Below are 14811 nucleotides of genomic sequence, written 5' to 3' on the forward strand. Positions count from 1 at the left end.
ATAGCTAGAAAAAAATCAAACTGACAGGCTAGGGGGAGACTAGACAAGGGGAGAAAAAAGCAACAGACAGCAGGGCTAATAGCTGGACGTTTGGGGAAGGAACCAGCTGTTATAGGGAATTTGCATCCCTTCTGGGTGTGTGGCAGGTGTTGCACAGCTCATCTCTGTTAAAGCCATGAAATCTGGTTCCATCAATCAGAGGGCAAGGGGATCTCAAATGCTTCTCTCCAGAAACAGTCAGGTTGGTGGGGAAGAAGCATTACAATAACCTGCCATATTTACTGACAGAGGAGGCTGTTCCTGAAGAAAACCGCATAATTCTCAGAAAGCAATTGAACATTTATATCAAGAACAGCATCTACAGTGAGACTAGCTGGGAAAAATTACAAAGTCTACCAATCGTCGTGCTTCAGGGCTTTAGTGGATCAAGAGTGAGGGGTCAAGAAGTTTTCCCAGTCATGTAGCACAGTATAATCAAATACACTGATGTAACAGTGTGGCTATAGAGTGAGGGGAGGGGCATTTATGTCTGTCTTCTGAACCCTCCAGCACTATCCACTGTCAGAGACAGGCTCCCAGACCAGACAGACCATTGCTGGTCTGCTCCAGTACAGTAACTTGTGAGGAAGGTGTGAGATCTGCTGTTAGTCTGCAAAGCACAATATACCTGGTCCTAAAGGAAAGGCCCTACACAGGAGGCTCCTAGTCTCCAAAAAGATTTCCTCTGGGTAAAGGAGATGATGGATGCAGCTTTCCTGCAATACTGAGAGGGCAAAAGGCTCAAGAGCATCTGGGGAACAGAGACATGCACTAGGAAAATACAACTTGAACACATTTATTTACATATTCACCTCCCTTAAAGGCCATTCAGACGGCAGCACCAAAATACAGATATAAACAGGAGGGAACAGCTATCACCTACCCTGGAGGTTGTGACAAAGCAGGCATCCTGTACAAACAGCATAAAGCTATTTGTTTAAACTATATACAGAATGGAATACAGCACAGGACTCATCCCTCAGAACATGCTGCACGGTATGAGTGTTCAAACACACAGCAATTTAAGATCCTCAGACTCCTTCAAACCAGTGTCTGTTATCAAGCCACTGACCTCAGCATCCCTTCTGCCTTACACCGGGCAAGGTTGCCTCTGTTCCTGTCATCCCAAGCGTCACCTCTGGCCCATGCTGAGTGGGACTGCCTCTAGCTTTCCTCTGCGTCTCACTTGAAGGAACTTAGCTCCCAGGACTCCCCTGTCCCACACTGGGACTTATATACCTGAATGTTGAGCTCAGAATCAGAGCATTAAAGGATGGTTCCAACAGCTGAGTAACCACAACCCATGAGGATCCACACATGCCCCACAGATTACTTGTCCACTAGTTAGTAGTGGGTTTCTCTGCACGGTCTGTGGCACATGAGCTGTGGGAGACAGAGTCAACACTTGATGACTGCACCTTACTTTTCCCAAACTCTATCACCAGCGTTTTCCCCAGCAGGCTATAGCCGTTCACCAGCAGCATTGCTTCCCGTGCAACCTCGACACCTGGAACAGGAGAGTAAAGTGAGCTCAGGTTACAGGGCACATATAACTGCTCTTACAACCAGCTCTGCTCTCAAGCCCACTGGGTTCAAGCACAGACCTCAGGACCATGTGGTCTTCTCCTGACTATTTCTAGCTCATGTGCACTGTTATAAGCTCATCAGTAGAGCAGTGCGTGGGGAATGCCAGCACTCAGTGAACATATGACACTGAATCCCCCTCTTATTCTATGGGAGGGCTGGAATTCGTCAGTGGGGCAGTGTGGGGATGCTGAGGTCAGATAAGCATGGAGGCCAAATTCCCCTTTTACCCCAGGGAGCGTGGCCCTTCCAGCACAGTGCACTGTGGAGCTGACACTGCACCTTCACTCATCAGGAAAGGCCTGCAAGATGCAGCTGAGCGACTCACTGGGAAAGGTGATGAAGGCCTGGCCCCTCATGCGGCCACTCAGCAGACGGAACTGGATCGGTGTGCCATCCTTCTCCTGGAACCGAGCAAACAAAGAGACCAGCTCCCTCACTGTCACCCGAGTGCTCAGGTTCTTCAAATACAGCACCTAATCAGCCCCCAGAACAATGTGGGGAGGAGGGAGAAAAAGAGTCACCACAGCCTTGTGTGAGAAGGGCCATCTCTATACAGCTAACTCCCATCTCACTCCCACAGCCCCTCTGCCACACACCGGAAGGGGCTAGCCCTGACCCTTGCACTCCCCCTACAGCCCCCCCCACCCCACACGGTGGGAGGCTGGCCCTGCCACTCTCACCCCTCTACAGCCTGCTTGCCCCACACGGCAAGGGGCTAGCCTCGCCCTTCTCACTCCCCCTACAGCCTGCTTGCCCCACACAGCGAGGGGCTAGTCCCACCTCTCTCATTCCCCCTACAGCCCCTTCTGCTCCACAGGGGAAGTGCCTGGCCTTGTCCCTCTCATCCCCCTACAGCCCTCCCCCTGCCCCACATGGGAAGGGCCTGGCCCTGCCCCTCTCATCCCCCTACAGCCCTCCCCCTGCCCCACACTGGTGGTTGTATGTTTAGAGGACAGAGACAGCCATATATGGGAGGGCATCTTATGGCTTCTTTGAGGCTGTATCACGCTATATCTACACCGGTTCCTGTTGGCTCCAGTTATTTATATCATGAGCTCTTGCTGCCTGTTAAACAAGGTTTAAACATAGCATTGCGGGAAGGCAGGCAGATTGCTCATGACTAGTTATGGAGGCAGCACTGTGTTAGTCTAGGTCTCAGAGCCAGAGATCTTCCTCCCGCTTTAGTCCATCTGGGGCTGGGTTTGAAGCATGGCTGGCAGCTAGGTATCCTATGAGTATTTAAGCAAGGGAATCTCTTTTGTTGACTCCAAAGATCCCCCTTTATTCCCCAGCAGAGGAGGCTATTTCTCCTTTGGCTGGGAGGTGACTGCACACACTCGTTTGGTGATGCTCTATCATTAGCAAGCAGGAATCTTTATCCATTAGGATTCTGCCCACTAGCCCCTTCTGGCCTTGGAATCCATGAATCTAATACAGATGCCAGAACAGCATCCCCAGAGCTCCACATTAGGGCATAGAATCAAAGGACTGGAAGGAACCTCGAGAAGTCATCTAGTCCAGTCCCCTGCACTCATGGCAGGACTAAGTATTATCTAGACCATTCCTGACAGGTGTTTGTCTAACCTGCTCTTCAAAATCTCCAATGATGGAGATTCCACAACCTCCCTGGGCAAATTATTCCAGTGCTTAACCACTCTTACAGTTAGGACAATTTTCCTAATGTACAACCTAAACCTCCCTTGCCTCAATTTAAGCCCACTGATTCTTGTCCTATCCTCAGAGGTTAAGAAGAACAAATTCTTCTCCTTGTAACAACCTTTTATGTACTTGAAAACGGTTATCATGTCTCCTCTCAGTCTTTTCTTTTCCAGACTAAACACACCCAATTTTTTCAATCTTCCCTCATAGGTCATGTTTTCTAGACCTTTCATCATTTTTGCTGCTCTTCTCTGGACTTTCTCCAATTTGTCCACATCTTTCCTGAAATGTGGCACCCAGAATTGGACACAATACTCCAGTTGAGGCCTAATCCGTGCGGAGTAGAGTGGAAGAGTTATTTCTTGTGTCTTGCTTACAGCATTCTTGCTAATATATCCCAGAATAATGTTCACTTATTCTGCAACAGTGTTACACTGTTGACTCATATTTAGCTTGTGGTCCACTATGACCCCGAGATCCCTTTCCGCAGTACTCCTTCCTACGCAGTCATTTCCCATTTTGTACATGTGCAACTGATTGTTCCTTCCTAAGTGGAGGACTTTGCATTTGTTCTTATTTAATTTCATCCTATTTACTTCAGACCATTTCTCCAGTTTGTCCAGATCATTTTGAATTTTAATCCTAACTTCCAAAGCACTTGCAACCCCTCCCGGCTTGGTATCGTCCGCAAACTTTATAAGTGTACTCTCTATGCCATTATCTAAATCACTGATGAAGATACTTAACAGAACTGGACCCAGAACTGATCCCTGCGGGACTGCATTCGATACACCCTTCCATCATGACTGTGAACTACTGATAATTACTCTCTGGGAATGGTTTTCCAATCAGTTTTGCACCCAGCTTATATGGTACAATTATAACTGTGAAGAGGGAACATACCCAGTTTATTACCTTCAGCTTGACGTTTACCATACCTTGCTTGGCTCTCCCGGCTTGTAGGAGGAAAACCGGGAGATGCTCCTGATCTCCTCCTCCGAGAGACGATTCTTGCGGATCTCCTCTTCTGGGATGAACTCCACGGGCTCCTTTACAGTTGCAGGCCCCAGGGTGGGTCGCTGGGCCACAGTTCCCGCTGCCTTAATCACGGGGAGGCTGGGACCTCCATACTCTTCTGTCTGCTCTCCCTGATCCAGAAGCTGTGTGGTACCCTTAACCACAGGTCCACTTGGGGAGGGGAAGCAAGGCAAGCATGGATCACTTTCTGTAGACTGGGATTCCCCGGTCAATGGCTTTTTTAGCATCTCTTGACAGACAGTCTCCAAATCACCCATTGGGTCCTTTTCATTCACCATCCTCTTCTGAGCTTCATCTAATCCACAGTAAAGAAATATGGTGACATGACAAAACCGACTACCACCACAAGTAAATGAATAGATTACCGGGGAGGGCTAAAGCCTGGGCCCCAAAGACAGAAAGTTCTGCTCTAGGGCAGCTAAGTCCAGCCTCTGGCAGGAGACTGGGGGTCACTGAAAGGCAAAACGTAGGCTGCCAGCAGTAACTGATGGTATTCCAGATTAGAACAGGTTTCCGGGAAGAACAGCAACTCTACCAGAATGTTTTCTATGGCTCTCATTCCCAACTCAATTATCCTGTGGACTTGATAATCTGCCACTTGATTTCAATATGTTCCAGAGATCAGCACACTGACTGGTTCCCCTGTGCTCCAGCTAGCAGAGACCTTTCTCCACCTGGTCCGTGCTTATAGCTAGTGAAGCTTATTTCCTGCCATGCAGCTTTTTAAAAATGTTATTTTGAACAAACACATTTTGTTGAGCTTTCAGGGACACTGTCAGGTTAAAAATCAGGGATTTAAAGGTGCTTCCTTGCCTGGGTTACCAATAACACCTGCCTTAGTTTATTTAATGGAAGCAAGGGCAAAAAAGAAACTTTCCCCTCATCCATGTAGCATTAAATAGGGTGCTTTTTTACTGTGTTAGGGTCCCAGCAGAGTGCAGTGTAACACCAGAGTGGTTAGTCCCTGGGCAGCTGCACTTCCTGGACGCTGCAGCTGTAGGTGGGAATGGGGATCAATGTCATTAGATTGTCAGCTCTTTGGAGCAAGGACCATCTTTCTGTACTGTGTTTGTACAGCGCTTAGTGCAATGGGGACCTAGTCAATGACCAGGGCTCCTAACCACGCCAATAATACAAACAAACAACAATAATAATAATAATCAAAAGAAGCGGCAAAGAGTCCTGTGGCACCTTATAGACTAACAGACGTATTGGAGCATAAGCTTTCATGGGTGAATACCCACTTCGTCGGATGCATGTCTTACTTGAATAATCAAAAAGGCATTTTTAAAAATAAGTCATGAAAAGCACCTCCATTAAACAGTTTTTCTAACAAACAAAACCTAATTGTTAGGCTTGCAATACCCCTTTAAATGTGACCCTCGCTATGATCTGGTGCATGATGCGTTTCTGCAGTCGCCTAGGGCAGTGCTAGATATCACTGCCTAAGGCTCAGACTGTAAGAAAGAATACAACCAAGGGGCAGGAGAAAACTGATGCTCGGGTGAGAGGCCGTGTGGTGAAGTGGAGAGGGTCCTGAGCTGGGAATCAGGACACCTGGGTTTTAGTTCGGACTCTGCCACTGACCCTGCTGGGTGACCTTGGCCAAGTCACTTCCCCGCTCAGTTTCCGTCTAACCCTGAGTCGGTCTTGTATATTTAGCCAGATAGCAATTCAGGATAGGGACAGTCTTACTTTGTGTATTCACTCTGTCTAGCACGATAGGCACTGATTTTGGTTGGCCCTCTAGGCACTACAGCAGTACAAATAATGAATAAGAGAACCAGGTTACATGCTGCTATTATACATACAGGCTGAACTCTGTCTCCAGCTACACCCATGCCATCCCAGTGAACCAACAGGGTTGCACAGCTGTCAGAGAGCGCTGAATTCAGCCTGCCAGTGCGGGCGTGTTCATTCTGACAGTGGCTCTGTGCAGACTCATATGTTAGAGAGTCCTTTCTTTAAACGGTCTGTTCATGCAAGATTCTCTGGACAAAATGAAAATAGCTCCTTCCCGCCCATCGCACAGTCCAGAAGATTTCTTTAGGGAGAAAGGGCAAGAAAGAAACACTCCAGATCTACGTTCACAGAACACTTGCTCCTGCACACCTAGGTGCTCAGTGAGTTACTCCCACCCTGCTAGGGCCACTGATGGCGTTGGGGAGCCCGTGTACCTTGGTGGTAGAGTGCCCGCAGGAAGGAGTGACGGTCCGTCCCCTGGAAGAGCGCATTCTCAATCTCCATCTCCCGCCGACTCAGCTGTTTGCTGCCAGCAAACCTCTGCGGCAGGGACAAAATGCGCTGGCGCTCTGTGATCTTCTCCTGGATGGCTCGCAGCCGTTCCCGCATGGCTTCAGGGGCTGCCCCTAGCCCAGAGCCCTGAAACACAGTAGCAGCATCGCTTAGGAGAAAAAACACCTAATTCAGACTAGAGGGGCGCTGATTAGCGACAAGAGCTACTGTTATCACCAGACAAGGGCAGAAACATCATTATTTTCAAAGCTAGGAACCCACCACCCAGAGGGGTTAAAAGGGCACAGAGCTCATTCTCATCTGATCTTACTGATAGTTCTGATTTCATTTACTTTGCTCCTTATTTATTTGTATCCACATACCCCACTGTTTCTGGCTCTCTTTAACTGGGCAATGGCTAACATCTGCTCCAGTTTGCCAATCTATTTGTAGCGCCCTGCACAGATACACAATTTATATCCACAGATATAAATCGGAACCAAAGTGGTAAAAGCAGCAGCCTGGCGGTCCATCGCTTCCAGGAGCCAGTGCCCTGCGCCAGCAGCCCCTCCAGCTTGGCTGTACCACTCCTAGCACCACCCACTGCACTAGTGCAACCAGGGACAGCTGCCAGTGAGTGTGGTGCCCGCTCCAGTGGGCAGGGCTGGGAGTGGTACAACCACGCTGGAGGAGCTGCCAGCACAGGACACCGGCTCCTGGGAGCGGCAGCCTGCCAGGCTGTGCTTTTGTCACTGCACTTCCCAATAGAGCTCTGCAGTTCTGCAGTTACCGATTTATATCTGCGGATATAAACTGTGTATCCGCACAGGGCTCTACCTATTTGTGAATGCAGCTCTATGGAAGATAGACATACTGTTAGCCATTCCTTGGAGAATGCTTGAGGTGCCTTAAAATCTGCAATTTATTATTGGCTAGTATTAATACGCTCTGCAGAGCTTTGGACTCCAGACTCCATTTTGTTCTAGAGGGCTCTCTATGCTGGATTCCAGGTTCCTGCGGTTGCTAGTAAAGCTCCTTCCCCACCTTATCTGCTGAACCATGGTTCTTCCAGAGCAGGATCTCTGAGTCTGAGAGCCCCAGTTCCCGAAGAGAGGCTGTTTCTTGCTCACTCTCCTGCAGTGCCTGGAACTGCGATAAGGTCAGAGTCCCTGCTGCCTCCTCTCCAAAGGGCTTGTAAAGAGCAGCTGGGGCGAAGCATCGCCGCTTGGACACGCACCTGCAACCCAAATCAACAGCACAGCGAGATGTCCTTAGGGCTCAGAAGTTAAGTGGGGGGGTAAGATCCTGGCCTTTATATAAACCTGAATATGCTCTCACCACCACCAGCCTAGCACGAGCACCAGAGATGCTGTGCTTCTGAAGCCTGGACATACTCCACATTCTTTTACCTGATACTATAAACTTATAAAGCAAGGGAGCATCAAGCAGTGTATATTTCTATTATGTGCAGTGTCACCTAGTGGCTGAAAAATCTAACTGCACTGTGTGTTTGCATGATGACACTGTTGGGAGAAAGAGCCGTACTCCAGTGCTCACTGCTTGAGTGAGACACAGCACAGGAAGCTCTGCTTGTGCAACCTGCCTCCATGTATTTGTCAATGATTCACCTATACCAATATCTTCTCATCACCTGCATGCTACAGCATTAATGCTGCCATCTGCTGGTGGTGCTGCTCTCAAGAATCTGAATGAGCTCTGTCCGCCGGCACCGAAGTGCCAGCAGGGGCAGCCTTTAGCCTTGTGCTTTGCTGGACAATGCTGGCTAGTTCAATACTTACTGTTCAATAGAGACAGCAGTATCAAGCTGATGGTGAAGGAGGCTCTTCAGCTGCCTCTCTCCCTCTGTCTCCAAATCCTCTAGGAGGAGCTCATCGCTAGACAGGCTGCTGTTGACCCTGGGCATGGAAACACAACAGAGGGAGTCAGTGAATTACAGAGTGCTTTACTCCCCCCACACACCCAAATCTACCATATTTATAATTCTGCAGATATTCTGTCTTTCAGTCCTTTATAAGAACACTAGGAAGACAATGTGACAATCCAGATGGGCTATAAAGCACAAGATGGAACTAAAAATAAACTTCATGGCAGAATTCTCACTGATGTCAATTAGAAAGGCACACAGATGATTTTTGGAAAATTTAAAATATGCCAGGAACACTTTTTTTTTTTAATTCACATTCAATCCTGTAATTTTTATTTACGGAAGATCTATTTTAAAAAATTAATTCTGCCTAGCTTCAAATGACTCAGTGCAATAAAAAAAACCCCAAAATCAAAAACAAAGCCATCAGAGACCATCAAAGAAAGCAGAAAGTTGGCAGCATTCTAGAATATAGTTATTTTAAACTTGATTATCAATCTGCCTTTCTAAGGGAGAACTTGCTCCACCCATGGCACATTGCCTTGCACTTGTTATTTCGTACAGAACTTTAAAGGACATTGGCATCTACAGTTCTGTGGCTTTTTGTTTCCTTCTCTCAGTGCCTGCACCAAGGTCAGAATAGGGGGAGGGAAGAAATAGTTGATACACTTCTCAAGCCCAACTCCCAATCTTAGAGGCACAGGATGTTTCTGCAAAAGTTATGAACAGTGAAATGATTAACACTTCTCAAGCCCAACTCCCAATCTTAGAGGCACAGGATGTTTCTGCAAAAGTTATGAACAGTGAAATGATTAACAAAGGTCTAAACACGTATTAAGATTCAGGCTTTAATACTTTATTGTTATGAATGGAGCTGCCCACACCTCTCCTAGAGCGATTGTTTCAGGCTGCCTCTAAACTCAGGCAGACAGCCATGCACTGGGGAACATTTGGGCAAACAGCTCAGTGTTGGGTGAAGGTTTCTTCACAACAATCACAGCTAGAAACTTCACTTTGTTTTTAAATGAAAACTTAGAAAGTGCTGGTATAACAACATAAGAACAGCCATACTGAATCAGAACAATGGTCCATCAAGCCCAATATACTGTCTCTGACAGTGACAGGTGCTAGATGCTTCAGAGGGAATGAACAGGACAGGGCAATTTCAATTGATCTATCTCAAGGGTTCTCAAACTTCATTGCACCGTGACCCCCTTCTGACAACAAAATTACTACATGACCCCAGGAGGGTGCCGGAGCCCGAGCCCGAGCCCTGCCACCTTGGGTGGGGGAGAGGAGGCCACAGCCCAAGCCCCACCACCTTGGGTGGGAGTGGAGCTCAGATTCAGCTCTGGGTGCCAGCAAGTCTAATGCTGGCCCTGGTAACCCCATTAAAATGGGGTTCCGACCCACAGTTTGAGAAGTACTGATCTATCCCATTGTCCAGTCCCAGCTTCTGGCAGTCAAAGGTTTAGGGACACCCAGAGCATGGGATTGTATCCCTGACCATCTTGGCTAATAGCCATTGATGGCCCTATCCTCCATGAACTTATCTAATTCTTTTTTGAACCCTGTTATACTTTTGGCCTTCACAACATCCCCTGGCAATGAATTCCACAGATGGACTGTGCATTGGGTAAGAAAGTACATCTTCACGCTTGTTTTAAACTTGCTGCCTACTAATTTCATCGGGTGACCCACACAGTTCTTGTTATGTGAAGGGGTAAATAATACTTCCCTGTTCACTTTCTCCACACCCGTCATGATTTTATAGATCTCCATCGTATCTACCCTTAGTCGCCTCTTTTCTAAGCTGAACAGCCCCAGCGTTTTTAATTTCTCCTTATAGAAAAAGCTGTTCCAGACCCCTAATCCTTTGTATTGCCCTTCTCTGGGCGTTTCCCAATTCTAATAGACCTTTTTTGAGATGAGGCGACCAGAACTACATGCAGTATTCAAAGCGTGAGCAAACCATGGATTTAAATGGTTGCATTATGATATTTTGTTTTATTATCAATTATTGGTGTGATGTGCCAACTCCATCTGACCCCTCTCTGTGTTAAATTGGAACTTTCTTTTTTAAAATCACTACTTCGTTTTGCCTTTGCCAAAGACTCCCCACATTTCACCATCCTTTCCTGTGTTTAACTGGAGTAGAAATTAACACAGAAGCTTTTAGGCCAGGTATTGCATCAGTGATACTGAACTTTGGTAGCAAATGGAGACTGCTCAAACCTCTCACTGCAGAGCAGACAGGCTGTCCTCACTCACTTCAGGGGGTGATGGGAACATGAAAGATTGCAAGGTGGCCAACCCAAAGCCTCAAAAATCATGACTTGGGCCACGCACTGAAATAATTAGATTTATTTTAAAATAATAAATACTGGGCTTTTTATTTCTGTTGAGGTTTAAGATCCTTTAGGGCAAACTCACTTGGTGTTTTCAAGCTTTTCTCTGCAGTCACAAAAGCTAGTACCTTTTTTTTTTAAAATGGAAGCTGAGACATTGTTGCCCTCTCTTGATCCAGGAACTGGGGCTTTAAGAAAAACACTAAGTATTGTAGGACTCACAATAAAATCACGAGAGCTGGCAACGCTGGAATTCAGGTACAGGCTGTCTCCATTAAAGGAATCTCACAGGAACTTGCATACAAGGAAATCATTCCCCCAGAGCACCTTCAACCCCCACTTTTCCTCCCCCAAAGCACCTCAAATCCCCATCCTTCCTTTCCCCCCCAAGCTCCCCCTTCTTCCTCCAGAGCACCCCAACCCTCATCTTCCCCCCACCTGAGCATCCCCAACCCCCATTATCATCCTTCCCCATCCCCTCCCTTCCTCCCCAGAGCACCCCAACTCTGTAGCCCCCAGCACCCCCCCATCCCTCATCCTTCCACCAGAACACCCCAACTCTACAGCTACCAGCACCCCCTACTAGCCCCCATCCTTCCCCCATGCTCCCTCTCATCTCCCCTCCCTTCCACCCCCAGAGCACCCCCAACCCTCTTTCCTCCCTCCATCCTTCCCCCACCCCTCCTTCAGAGCACCCTCAACCCCCCAGTCTTCATCTTCCCCCGACCTGAGCATCCCCAACGCCCAGTCATCATCCTTTCCCCATTCCCTCCCTTCCAGAGCACCCACAACTCTGTAGCCCCCAGCCCCACCCAGACTTCCCCCTCCCTCCCCTTTCTTCCTCCCTCCCTCCCCCAGAGCACCCCCAACCCCCACTCCAGAGCACCCCACTCCCACTTCCTCCCACAGAGCAACCCCGTTTCTGCCCCCACTCCCCAATGGAGGGCACAGGAGCCTTCCAGCTGCCGAACCCAGCAGCAGCCCAGGCCCTGGCTGCCCCCGGGGGAGTCACGAGCGCCCAGCTGCGAGATCCGAGACACCCCCCGCCCCCGCACCACCCGGAACCCTCCCCTCTCACCTCCGCATGGCTCCGGCCCCCCGCACCTCTCACTCCCCCTGCCCCAGCCGCTCAAGGCCTGGACTGCAACTCCCAGGAGCACCGTGCGGCGGGGCCCGAGTGGAGGGGCGGGGCGGGCTCCAGGGCCTGCTGGTTGTTGTAGTGCAGCCAGGCTCGCCCGTGCCCCCATTGCTAACCCGCCGCGGAGGCCCATGGGGGCCAACCAGAGCGCGGCTGCCTTACGCGGCCTCTATCAACCTCTCTCTGTTCCCCTGGGCCCGAGCCCCACGAGCTTCCTCACGGCGAGCTGGGTCAGACAGACTGGGGCGCCTGAGCTACAGGCCTTTGCCCAGCTAGGGAGCCAGCTTTCTAATCGCAGAAACCCCCCACGCCCTGCTTCCTGACCCCGCCCTCCGCTCCCTCCATCTCCCCCCTGGCGCTTGGTCTTCCCCACCCTCAAGCACGGCCTGGTTTTCACGGCAAGGCCCAAACAGGCCTGGCTATTGTTTTGACAGATGGGTCCTGCTAAGTTCAGGTTTTATTTGTTACATGATGCTAGAGGGGGCAGCAAAACAGTCAATGAAATTTCACTAAGGTTTTCACCATTCCCTCTTCCCATTTTTCGTAACCAGCTCCATGGTTTTTGTTCACTAAAGTTATTGTAATTGTACGTGTAGAAGTAGGACCACCCATTATCACAGCTACAGTGGGTCCATTAAAGGCTCACGCCTGCAGCCTGATACAAACCCATAGAGCACAGCCACAGAAATGCACACCTACAAACTCCCACACCTACCTGCACATGTGTATTCATGTGTACATATCTAGCATGCACTAACACATACTTCCACATTATTTATTATTACAATTATTGTTTAGTACCTGGAGACCCCAAAGATCAGGTTTCCAGGGTGGTAGGTGCTGGACATCCACATAAAAAGAGAGAGCCTGCAACAAAGTTTATAATGTAGGTAGACAAAGGTGGGGAGAAATGTATGATACATTGCAGAAGAGCCAATTACTAGTCAACATTCACTGTTTAAGAAATAATACGTTTCTTTCAGCGTTCCCTTCTCTTTTAAAAACTTGGCATAAAATGTCTATTCATTTCATAACATCTATTTTCTTGTGCGCAAGCCAGCAAGAGGAACAAAAGTCCAAGGGTTAGGCTACAAATTGTATTCACACAGGTATATACACATGCAGGTGATGCAGCAATACACACACCTCTCTACACAAAGACCCACTTGCCATGCATGTATGCACACACACACACTTGCCTACAGACACGCTTTTCCAGGGACTGCCTAAATCACCCAGCCGAAAAGGGGGTGGGGCTGTAGGGGAAAAGATGTGGGGGTTTGCGGAGGAGAGAGGCCAAGGAGAAGAGCAGGGTGGAGGTGAGGGGGGCAGTGAAGGAGAGAGGAGGGTGTGGGATGGGTATGTGGGGAGGCAGAAGGCTACAGGTGAATGAGGATGTGGGGGGCACAGGGGTGTATTGGTCCATAATGGGAGTGCAGCAGTGTATGGTGGTGAATGGAGTGCAGGGGTGAGGGACATGGGGGTAGCGGCTCTGGGAGGTAGAGAGGATGGGTGGGAGAGTGCTGTAAGGGGTACAGGGCTGGGATGGGTAGGTGTGGGGGACAGGATAGGATAGGTCAGGGGAGGGATGCAATGATGGGGGGTGGGGGTTGGAATGGGGAGAAATGCATGATAGGGACGCAGCCCCATTCCCAGCACTGGGAGATAGGGATACGCATACCTTCAACTCCTGGGTGCTGGTGATGGGGCGACAGACCGTGGTTCGCAGCACGGCATGTGCCGCAGCTCAAGCTGAGCCACATGAGAAGAGGGCCATGCAGCAGCAGGAGAAGCATGCGCCACGTGACCCCGCAACAGCCGCCTGCTGAGCGCTTGCAAGTGGCGCTAGTTCCGCCCCTGCCCTGACCCAGCCAATGGGAGCTGCACCTGTGGGCGGGGCAGCACGCAGACTCACCTGGCAGCCCTTAAGGCTAGGAGCTGGACATGCCAGCTGCTTCCAGACCTGGGATCCCCGCAGGCCACAGTGCTAGGAGGGAGCTTGCCAGCCTCACCGCGGTGATGCAAACCGAACATTCAGTGGTGCTGACCAGAGCCATCAGGATTCCTTTTTGACCAGCTGTTCTGGTCCAAAACTGGACACTTGGTCACCCTAGCCCCACCATAGCCATGGCCCTGCTATGCAGGCTGGTCTGCTAGTAATCACCACATTATGGGTCCTTGGCACCCACCACAATCAGGGCCCCCTCGGGCCAAGTGCTGTACAAGTACGGACAAGTCCCTGCCCCCTTATTACACTAAATCTTCATCCAAATAGGGCAGTAAGCCCATAGGGGCTAGGGCTGTTCCTTATTATGTATTTGTATAGCAACTGAAGGCCTGATTCTGACCTCACATTACTGAGAGGCAAAAGTTACTCTGTTAAAGTCAATAAATGTCAGGAGACTCAGGCCCTTACTCTATCACAGGTGGCAACTGGAGCAATGGGGCAAACCAGTTGAGGAGGAAGGGAATCATGCATTAATGTCTCAATTTTATTAGCATTGGTCTGGAGATATTCATACATACTTAGTGAACTGGAGTTAAAGAGAGTTGTGGAGGGAAGCTGCTCCTTCTCCATCAGCAAATATACAAATTAAGATCAATCCAGTTTCATCACATTCCTACAAATAACAAAATCAGTTTAAAACCATATAGAAGATAGAGGTCTACTGCCACTTACCCTCACAATCCATATATGCCAGGGGTCGGCAACCTGCGGTACATGTGCCAAAGGCAGTACGCGAGCCAATTTTTACTGGTACGCTGCTGCTAGCCGGGGTCCCGGCCGCTGGCACCGCTCAGCTCAGTGCCTGCCTGGGTGAACGGAACCCCAGGCTGGCAGCAGGCTGAGCGGGGCTGGCACCCACGCTGGCAGGAGCTGG

At 49.4% G+C, this 14811-nt stretch overlaps 1 protein-coding gene across 2 annotated transcripts; it reads right to left on the bottom strand.

Annotated features, from left to right (window-relative positions):
- Nucleotides 1-819: 819 nt before the first annotated feature.
- RBM41 (RNA binding motif protein 41) lies at nucleotides 820-12154 on the bottom strand. 2 transcript variants are annotated; one of them, XM_048865475.2, is made up of 8 exons: nucleotides 11870-12154; nucleotides 11014-11038; nucleotides 8358-8474; nucleotides 7603-7795; nucleotides 6501-6705; nucleotides 4224-4618; nucleotides 1952-2099; nucleotides 820-1546 (listed from the first exon to the last, which is right to left on the bottom strand). In XM_048865475.2, the coding sequence occupies exons 1-8, from the start codon at nucleotides 12060-12062 to the stop codon at nucleotides 1380-1382; spliced, it is 1443 nt and encodes a 480-aa protein (XP_048721432.1). In that variant the 5' UTR covers nucleotides 12063-12154; the 3' UTR covers nucleotides 820-1379. The 2 variants fall into 2 exon arrangements, with proteins under 2 accessions (XP_048721432.1, XP_048721433.1); XM_048865476.2 differs by lacking the exon at nucleotides 11014-11038 and having other exon boundaries at nucleotides 11870-12127.
- Between the last annotated feature and the right edge of the window lie 2657 nt (nucleotides 12155-14811).

Source organism: Caretta caretta, chromosome 9 (genome assembly GCF_965140235.1).
Source record: "Caretta caretta isolate rCarCar2 chromosome 9, rCarCar1.hap1, whole genome shotgun sequence".
Taxonomy (NCBI): domain Eukaryota; kingdom Metazoa; phylum Chordata; order Testudines; family Cheloniidae; genus Caretta; species Caretta caretta.